The sequence below is a fragment of the Pristis pectinata genome, chromosome 22 (genome assembly GCF_009764475.1).
Source record: "Pristis pectinata isolate sPriPec2 chromosome 22, sPriPec2.1.pri, whole genome shotgun sequence".
Lineage (NCBI taxonomy): Eukaryota > Metazoa > Chordata > Chondrichthyes > Rhinopristiformes > Pristidae > Pristis > Pristis pectinata.
Genome location: NC_067426.1, coordinates 8,269,191 through 8,279,327, shown reverse-complemented (window position 1 = coordinate 8,279,327; position 10,137 = coordinate 8,269,191). Strand labels below are relative to the sequence as shown.

General features: G+C 46.8%; 1 protein-coding gene across 1 annotated transcript; it reads right to left on the bottom strand.

The window, feature by feature from the left end:
- Positions 1-477: 477 nt before the first annotated feature.
- LOC127581773 (dynein light chain Tctex-type 1-like) lies at positions 478-9,676 on the bottom strand. The gene is made up of 5 exons (XM_052036468.1): positions 9,373-9,676; positions 6,272-6,313; positions 6,057-6,180; positions 3,788-3,865; positions 478-912 (listed from the first exon to the last, which is right to left on the bottom strand). Exons 1-5 carry the CDS (start codon positions 9,535-9,537, stop codon positions 842-844), a joined length of 480 nt encoding a protein of 159 aa, XP_051892428.1. The 5' UTR covers positions 9,538-9,676; the 3' UTR covers positions 478-841.
- Positions 9,677-10,137: the final 461 nt, after the last annotated feature.

The following is a 10,137-nucleotide window of genomic DNA, read 5'->3' as shown; positions in this document are numbered from 1 at the left end:
CATTTGGGTAAATCAATTTAAGGATCTCATACACTGGGAAACAGCTAGATCCCTCAGCCTTTGGCAGGTAGTAGTTTCAGTTTAGATGATACAGATGAGTCAAAATAGGAAGAGTCACACAGCACAGAGACGGGACCTTCAACCCAGCTGGTCAAGGTGCCCATCCATGCTGGTCCCATTTGCCTATGTTCGGCCCGTATCCTTCTAAACCTTTCCTATCCATGTACCTGTCCAACTGTCTTTTAGAAGTTGTTATTGTACCTGCCTCAACCACCCTCTGGCAGTTCATTCCATATACAATCAGCCACTGTGATTTTGTTTTTTAAAAAAGAAAGTTGCCCCTCAAGTTCCTATTAAATTCACCGTCTATGCCTCTCATGATACACTTCTATAAGATCACCCCTCCTACGCTCCAAAGAAAGAAGTCCTCACCTGTCCAACCTCCCCCTGTAACTCAGTCCCTCAAGTCCTGACAACATCCTTGTAAATCTTTTCTGCACTCTTTCCAGCTTAATAACACCTTTCCTGTAGCACGGTGACCAAAACTGCACACACAAGTAACAAGGCATTGGCTATTACACCTAGTGTGATATTGAGCACAACTCTTCCCTAACATACTGACGGTATAAAGTGCAAATAGGTGTATTGCAATGATTTCCAGTAAGTCGTTCTTTAAGTTACATCCACTTTATCTGGTCCTTGTGTTACACTTAGACAAAGCTGTTGACAGATACCAGCACGTAATATTCAATGAACACTGGGATAGGACACTTGGAAGAAAATTCTGAAAATGACTTTAAAAGTAGTTCACACATAACACGTAGCGTCATTGAAGCCAGTTCTAGACACCGAGGCCAAAGATGCTAACAATGCAGTACATTGTCTTGTTCTCCCACCGGACGGTGCAGCTTCCTGAAAGTGAAAATAGCAGTCAGTGGAGTGTGTGACAAAACTGGCCAAAGAGAAGCATGAAAGATCCACGTTTGTTTAGGTACTTTAGGTAATATCAACCCCCCCCCCCCTCACCCCCCAACCATTCTCTTCCCTTTCCTAGCCCTTTTTTTCCTCTCTTCTTACCTTTGACCCATTCCCCGGTGGATCTGCTCTCCCCTCCTCCCCCACACCTGCCTATCACTATCTCTTACCTGCATCTACCTATCACATCCCTGTGCCCACCCTGCCTCCCCTCTTTTGTCCACCTATCACTGCCCTGCTTTTCCCCCCTACATATTGGGCTTCCCCTTTTCCTATCTTCGGTCCTGAAGAAGGGTCCTGATCTGAAAAGTTGACCGCCTGCTTTTCTCCACGGATGCTGCCTGGCCCGCTGAGTTCCTCCAGCATCATCATGGTTTTCATGCTTGTTTTCATTCTGTTTCTTCAAGATTGGTTTCTGTAGGGAAAGCTTTACTCTTTCTCCCTTTGGCATAACGTATTCAGTTGGCAACCTTCTCAGGATTGTAATCAAATGTTCAATGTGGACATGCTCATTTAAGGGCACACTGGGTGTAATGATATTCCAGTCCAGTGGCAAGGGAGTGCCACAGTTCCACATGAAACATTAAACCTGAGTGACGAACAGTGAAGAGTTTTCCTGGCTAATGTTTATCTCTCAACAACAGCTAAAGCACATAATCAGATCCTTTGTCACATTCTGGTTGTTGCATTTCGGACATAATGACTGTTAAGTTTGTTCTTCATCAAAAGACAAAATTCACGTGGGTTTAACATCTGAACATTTTATTAACCAACACCCCAGAATGGCTTGCTTTCCCTCTCTTTTTACAGCCATTTCTTGTTCCCCCATGTGACCGCTTGCATTGCCTACTGGGAACTGTAGTTCCTTATTATAACTACATAATGACACCTAATAACACATCTTCCCCCTTTAAAGAAAAACAAACACAATACTTTGTCCTTATAAACCTGCCAAGAACCCTTGTCCACTCAGCAGCTTTCAATCAGTCTCTGAGGTGGTTTAATGGTCCTTTTTGGTCTGGTACTGGGTGTGGTGTAAGTGGTTCTGCTTGCTGCTTTGGTCTGTAGGTAAGGCATATTTCACAGGAAGCAGTGGTCAGGCTGATGTCTTGGTTCATTCTTGGCCAGTACACATGCACGTGAAAGGTTCCATCAGTACATCTATGGGCAAGCTATTGAAGTGGAGACAGACCATAAACCATTGGTCTCAATTATGTCCAAACCACTGAATGACTGTCCCATGAGGATACAGCGCATGTTGATAAGGCTGCAGAAATATGATGTGAAAATGATCTACACACTGGGAAAATATGTTTGCTGCTGATGTGCTGTCACGAGCAGTCTGTTGTTGGTTAATAAAACGTTCAGATGTTAAACCCACGCGAAGTTTGTCTCTTGATGAAGAACAAACATAACAATGACTACTTCAAAAGTGTATTTCAAATACTTCATTGTGGAGTCCAATGGGAATGTCCTGGAATCAGGGTTGTACTGCAGTGAAATGGGCTCTTTGACTCACCACGTGCACGCTGACTTTTTGTCCGTCGACACTAATCCCACCTGCCCACATGAGGACCATATTCTGAAAGCTGTTACATAAATGCAAAGGTTTTATTGACTGAGCAGGCAGGACTGGTGAGTGTGACAGGCTACAGACAATTTACCTCTGAAGCCCCTACCCCCTGCTGGCCAGCTAGGTAAGTGCACCATCAAGAGAAGGGCCTTGTTCCACATCCTGTTATTGTCGGGTTAGATGGAATATTACGTATCTCTACGATCTGGAGCAGGGGAAGGAACTGAAGGGCAACCGGACTCCTGGCTCCTAATGATCGGACAGTGCACCCTACTGGACAATTCAGTATCTGATGAGAATATGATTTGGCATTAAACATTGTCCCCAGTTAAGGAGTCTGCTGTACCTGACCATCTAAGCTTCCTTTGAGAGTGACATTTAGGAGCAGGCTGCCAACTCTTGTGGATCTGTACTAATTGAACTGCAGCTGTAATAGGAGGATGTACAAGGGGGAGTGAGGTGGAAGTGTGTCTTGGGTGTCATGTTCAGCAGCAGCATAGATACTCCCACTGGATGGTCTTCAAGCTACAAAGCATGCATCATCAGGCTCAAGGACAGCTTCTATCCCACTTTTATAAGACTCTTGAATGGACCTCTTGTATGATAAAGATGCTCTTGACCTCACAATCTACCTCTTTGTGGCCCTTGCAGCCTACTGTCTACCTGCACAGCACTTTCTCTGTAACACTATAAGCTGCATTCCATTATTGCTTTCCCCTTGTGTTTTGAAATGATCTGTATAAATGACATGTAAAACAGTTTTTCACTGTATCTTGGTACCCGTGACAGTGATAAACCAATTACCAATTCCAAAGTTATGGGCAATGCACAATACAACTGTAATGGCTGAATAAAAATGTTCATTCTTGTCAATCCAGATCTTGAGAAGTAACAGAACTTTCCTTTGTCTATTAATTCACCCGTACCCTGCTACAATTGGGTCAACTTGTAGTGAGCTATTTTTACTCTGTCCATCTGTCTGGATATTTCCTGGCATTAACTTTGGCTAGAGACCAGTGCTGGTTGAAATAGCATGTTCAGCAGGTCATACATCCTGTTTAAGCTGTATTGGGGGCTTTTCATAAACACCACCCAGAGCTGAGAACAACCTGCAGGTTTAAAACTGAACCATGAAGGCATACGCTGTGGCCACAACTTGCTCTGCACACAGATCAGTGAGGTGATGGACTGACTTCCAGCAGCAAAGGCTGCAGAGTTCTGCACTTCAGTCTTTCTTACCATCGATGGAATTGTCCCAGAAACATGAGCTGGCAGTGTGCAAACCTGCTCCATTCTTCTGCATTATAACGCACGTCACTGAAATTGGGAAGAGAAAAAGAGTGAGAGATTAGAGACTACTGCAGTTGCAGGCAATCTGAAATTAAAGCAATGCTGGAAATGCCCAAACACAAAACGCTGGGGGAACTCTGCAGGTCAGGCAGCATCTATGGAGAGAAATAAACAGTTGATGATGAAGGGCCTCGACCTGAAACGTCGACTGTTCATTTCCCTCCATAGATGCTGCCTGACCTGCTGAGTTCCTCCAGCATTTTGTGTGTTCGTTGCTCCAGATTCCAGCATCTGCACAATCTCTTGGGTCTGCTGGAAATGCTCAGCTGGTCAGGCAGCACCTGCGGAGAGAGAAAAATACAAACTGTTTCAGATCAATGAACTTTTATCAATTATATTTATGGATGAAAGGTCATCGATCTGAAACAGAATTCAGTCCAGCGAGAGGTCAGCAAGTGAAAGGGTTCTTTTCATCGTACTCCCTCAAGGTTGACAACAGCCGACTGTACATCATTTACCTGTTGATTCCTCAGTTTTTTAAACGCTGTTCAGGTTCTGGATTTTGCTGCATTTCTATTATTTACTTGTTCCCGATCTCAGCCTGCATTTATTTCAATTGTTCTTCTGCAAGTGGAACCAGGGTCCAAAATAGATAAAAACTGGGTCACCTTTATAAAATGGCTCAGCCACAGTTGGAGTATTAGGCTCGGTCTGGGTGCTCTACTTTAGGAGTGATGTCGTTGTTTTAGAAGAGATTTACTGGAATGATTCCACAGATGAGGGACTTCAGATGTCGATGGACTGGAGAAACTGGGGTTGTTCTCCTTGGAACGGAGGAGGATGTGAGGGGACTGACACGGATGTTAAAATCATGAAGGGTATAGGCAGAGTAGATAGGGAAAATCTGTTCCCACTGGCAGAGTGGGGGGGGGGGGGGGGCAGTGATAGAATGAAAATGGTTGGCAAAGAAGCAAGAGGAACATTAAAGTTTTTTTTATGCAGTGAGCAGTTCAGGCTAAGGGGAGTAGTGGAGGCAGGTTCAAAAGAGAGTTGGATAAATATCTGAAAAGGAGTTGGTGAGACTGAGTAGTGCAGGACTATGGGGAAAGGCCAGGGGAATGGGACTGGCTGGTTCACACTTACATAGTACTTCATGGAACGAATGCCATCCTTTTCTGTTGTAACCATTCTGTGAGCCAGCATTGACATTAAATTCTGATTCAATGAAGGCAGTGGTAAGGTCGGCTAGTGATTCCACCAAGGTCAGGTGTTTTGCTGCAATCAAAAGATCACTTTTCAAATTTACTGAAGTGGAACCTTCTGCACTGTCAGTGTGAAGTGTTGAGCAGTTTGAAACCTAAAGCAAGGGTCTGTTGCTTACTCCCAATTGTTTTGGGATGGGAGAGAGTTCAGCTGCTGGTAAAAATAAGAACATTTGGAAAATTTACATTTGGTGAAAGAATTGAACCATTTAACTATCTCAATTAAATAATTTGAAACAATATAGAGACAAGGTCAGAGCATCTGCCCCCCTGATCATTTTTGCCCTATGTAAATTAAACAATAGTAAATAGTACTCATCAACAGTGACAGTACAATCATCAGTCCCCATCAGCAACATACTGAGGGTCAGCTTGACTCGAACCTGAAATGGACAAAGAACTTAGATACTGTGGTGAATGGCAACTCTTCACGATGATCTATTGGGCACATGGCAGGAGTTTGATGGAACACTCTCCACTTTCCCAGATGTATACAGCTCTAACAGTGCTGGAAGGTCAGCAGTGCAGGACAGAGCACCCCATCCACCAGCCAATCATTCCCTTCCCTACAGGAATGGTGCGGAGGTAGTGAGTACATGTTGCACAATGCATTGGAGCGACCCACTATGGCTTCTTTGACAGTACCTCACATATCTGTGACCTCTAACACCGAGGAGAGCAAGACAACAGGGGCATGATGATGCTACCACCATAAATTATCCTACAAACCTCTCACCATCCTGACTTGGAAATATATCACTGTTCCTTCATCTTTGTTGAGTCAAAATCCTAAGATTCCCTCCTCAATGGCATCATGAGTGGATCTTCACCACATGGAGACTTGTGGCTCACCAGCTACTCCCCAGGGGCAATAGAGACTGAGCGATAGAGGTCAAGCAATAAATGCTGCTCTTGTCAGAAATGTCCACCAACCACAAGAGAAAAGAAAAACTCACCAATGTATTTAAAAGGCTTGGCCAATTTGGTGAGTTGGTTCAGACACTGCTCTACCACAGAGGCTGTCCACTGGTTCACCTTATTGTGCTGATAGGCATTTCCTCCAATCGTGTTTTCCACTGCCTGCAATATTCACCAGGAAAGCATCAACAAAACGAAAACGATCAGTCGCACGTAGAAAATGTGGTGTAGGAAATGGAAATGAAACACTCACTTCTTTGATGATGGTGCTCACATCATCAACAACAAAGGCAGCCTGGAAGACAGGAATGAAAGTGATCATCATAATGCATGTTTAATGAGTTTGGAAATAATGCAAACACCTCTGCTGGGGTACTTGGAGTGTGCAAACAGTTGTACCACCATGCAAATGCACCTTAGTGTCCTACAACCTCGGGAAGATATAGGAACGTGTTTTATTTATTCATTCGTGGGATGTGGACGTTACCAGTGAGGTCAGCACTAACTCTCCCTCCCTGGTTGCCCCTGTACAATGTGCCCTGCTGGCCCACTTCACAGCAGTTAAAAGTCATCTATATTGGTGGCTTTGGAGTCACATATGGACCGGACTAGGTGGGATGGGAAATTTCCTTCCTTGGAGGATCTCAGTGAACCACTGTAGACAACCAATACAAAAGACTGCAGATGCTGGAATCTGGAGGAACTCAGCTGGTCAGACAGCAGCTGGAGGGAAATTGACAGTGGACGTTTCAGGTCGAGACCCCTGCATCTGGACTGGCTTTTCCCCTCCCAGTCCAGAAGAAGGGTCTTAGTGAACCAGTAAAGTTTTTTGTGACAATCTGGTACCTTTCATGCTAACCGTTACTGACACTAGCTCTTTTATTCCAAAATTTTTTTTAAATTCCTTGAGTTGAACTTCAACAGCTGAGAAACTCTTCTCCAGATCTCTGGATGCGGATCAAGTAACAACCACAATGGTCAATACCCTTGATAATGTGCTGCTTACAGAAATCCTACTGCAGTTCGATCTGACTTGTCCTGTTCGTGCATTGAAAGCTGCAGCCTATGAACTTTCACTAATACAGTGCAGGGAGAGAAGAGGACAGGTCCAGGCTGTTAACAATACAGATACATTTGTACACATTCCTTCCCCGCTGACTGTTTCTTTAAATATTCTCTAGCATGTTGGATAATTCTCCTCTTCCACATTGTGCCAGAGGATCTTTTATTTCCACCTGAGAGATCAAGGTGGAGGTGCTCTGTTTCACAAGGGAACTGAGCCACGGTGCAGTGCGCTCTCAGTCCAACACTGCCAACCAAGATCTTTGTGCTCAAATGTCTGACATAGGATTTGAATCCGTGACCTTCTGGATTTGGAGATAACAGTGTTGCAATGTGAGCCACTTGACTGAGCAGTGGAAGCTGCTTGTGGGTGATTTCTTTTAATGTGTGATAACCAGAGAATGCCTGGTGTCATGTGGTCTTGGCAGAGTGAGGTCTTGGTCCATTGGCAAGGAGGTCCAAGTCAAATTGGTGACCTGGCTTTGCTGTGCAGACTTAGTGCACACACGCACGTTCGCACACACACACATGCATGCAAACACACAGACACACACACACAAACAAACACATGCACACACACACACACACACACGCGCGCAAACACACACACAGACACAGACAAACACAGGCATGCGTGTATACGCACCGACACACACACACAAATTACACGGAGATAATAGTCTCCCTACCTAAGCACCATGCACACATCCTCCTCCACACACTATTTTCCTCAATTCCCCTCCCTCGCCTCCTCCACCCTTTTCCCTCCTCCAGTCTCCCTCCCTCTGACCCCTTTCCCCTGACCACTCCCTTGGTTCCTCTACGCCTCAGCACCCTCCCCCTATGATTTCCATCTTCATGGTTATGCTAGCTCCACTGATTCCCACGCACCCACTCTGTCCCTGCCACTCCCCAGCTTACAGCTGCCTGCTCCCTCTCACTGAGTAGTTTGTCTGCCTTAAGTTACCCCAAATGAATGGCGTTATTACAACGCAGTTTATCCTGACAAAAAAAATTCCAAAGATGAGTGAATGCCTGGTCCAATCACATCTCCTTCTGTCCCCTCTCCTTCCCTTTGTATCCCAAGCACAGCATTCCTTCCAGGGTTTTAGACTGGCCCTTGGTAAGTGAATCGTAAGATAGTGTTGTAGTCCCAGATGGTTCTCAATATCTAGATGGGGACCTGAGGGGCAAGTTTTCACTCTGAGGGTGGTGAGTATGTGGAACAAGCTGCCAGAGGAGGTGGTAGACGCGGGTACAGTTACAGCGTTTAAAAGACCTTTGGACAGGAACACGGATGGAAAGGTTTAGAGGGACGTGAGCCAAATGCAGGCAAATGGGACTGGCTCAGGTCAGCATGGACACGTTGGGCTGAAGGGCCAGTTTCCATGCTGTATGACCCTTAAGCCCTTGCGTTGTAGCGCACAGAAGCCCTGCTTAAGCAATGGAAAGAGTGGGGACCACCTCACAGACCACCCACCCGTCCTGCCCTCCATCCCCATCAACCCACTTCCCTCTCCCTTTCTCCCTCACCCCAACCCCCCTTCTCCCCCATCCCCCTTCTGCCACTCCCCATCCCCCTCCCTCCCCACCACCCCATTTCCCCCAACCCCCTTCTCCCCTCCCCCTCCCAACCCCTCCTCCCTCCCCACCACCTCCCTTCCCCCAACCCCACTTCTCCCCCTCCCTCCCCCTCAATCCCCTCTCCCTCCCCCCACCATCCTCCCTTCCCCCCACCCCCAATTCTCCCCCTCCCTCCCCTCTCCCTCCCCCCACCATCCTCCCTTCCCCCCACCCCCTTCTCCCTGCCCCCTCCCTCCGCCTGAGCCCACGGTTCACACATTGGCCTCATCGGTCACCAACCCCAGTGGGCACAGGTCATCCTCAGTGGGCACAGGCCGTCGACAGGAGAGCACAAAGGCCATGTTACTGGACGAGCAACGCGGCGGTCTGAACGCGAGTTCAAATCCCACCTCCGCCATTCCAGTTTGGTGAAAACAAAACAAAAAGCTGGAATGATTTCGTGGTGACCATAAAACTACCCCAGCCCGGCCCCTAACTGCGGACCCGGTGGACTGTGAGCTGCCCCGGGACAGCCCGGGACGGGATCCCGACCACAGTGTCCGGCGCTCCCCGTTGTGTGAAATGAGTGCAGAGAGAACCCCAGCGGGGAGCTGCCTGCACCCAGACCCAGACCCAGACCCAGTCTCCTCTTAAAGGCAACATTTTGGCTTTGAAGCCAACACACATTTCTTTAAAAAATAAAAAGTTTTATTAAACCTTAAATCTTACCTCCTCCGCCTGTTGAAAATCATCCATGACCGCTCCTGTCCGAGTGCCGTTGTCACAACAAAACGGATCGCTAAGGATTGAGGCAGGGCTGTGGCCAGACACTCGGGTAAACACGTCCCTGCGAGCTGTCGCTTCCTTCGGACAAGCTCGGGGCCATTGTACCATTTGCCACAAATATGTTGTTGGGGGGGGGGGGGGGGGGGGGGTGGAGGGCAGAGGAGTGAAAAGTATCAGCCCGCACTTCCTGAGCAGCTAAAGGAGGGACAAACCCACACAATGGGCCATTAAAGACAAAGGCCATGTAACCAGGAGCCCGCATGGCCTTGGTCTCCAGAAATCCTGTGGTATTGGTATTAGTTTATTATTGCCACTTGTACCGAGGTACAGTGAAAAGCTCGTCTTGCAAACCGATCGTACAGGTCAATTCATTACACAGTGCAGTTACGTTGAGTTAGTACAGAGTCCATTGATGTAGTACAGGTAAAAACAATAACAGAACAGAGTAAAGTGTCACAGCTACAGAGAAAGTGCAGTGCAATAACATGCGAGGTCACAACAAGGTAGCTCGTGAGGTCATAGTCCATCTCATTGTGTAAGGGAACTGTTCAATAGTCTTATCACAGCAGGGTAGAAGCTGTCCTTGTCGGGTGGTACGTGCCCTCAGGCTCCTGTATCTTCTACCCGATGGAGGAGGAGAGAAGAGAGAATGTCCATGTGTGGGTGCTTAAACTATAAGGAGCGGTTGGACAAACTTGGCTTCTTTTC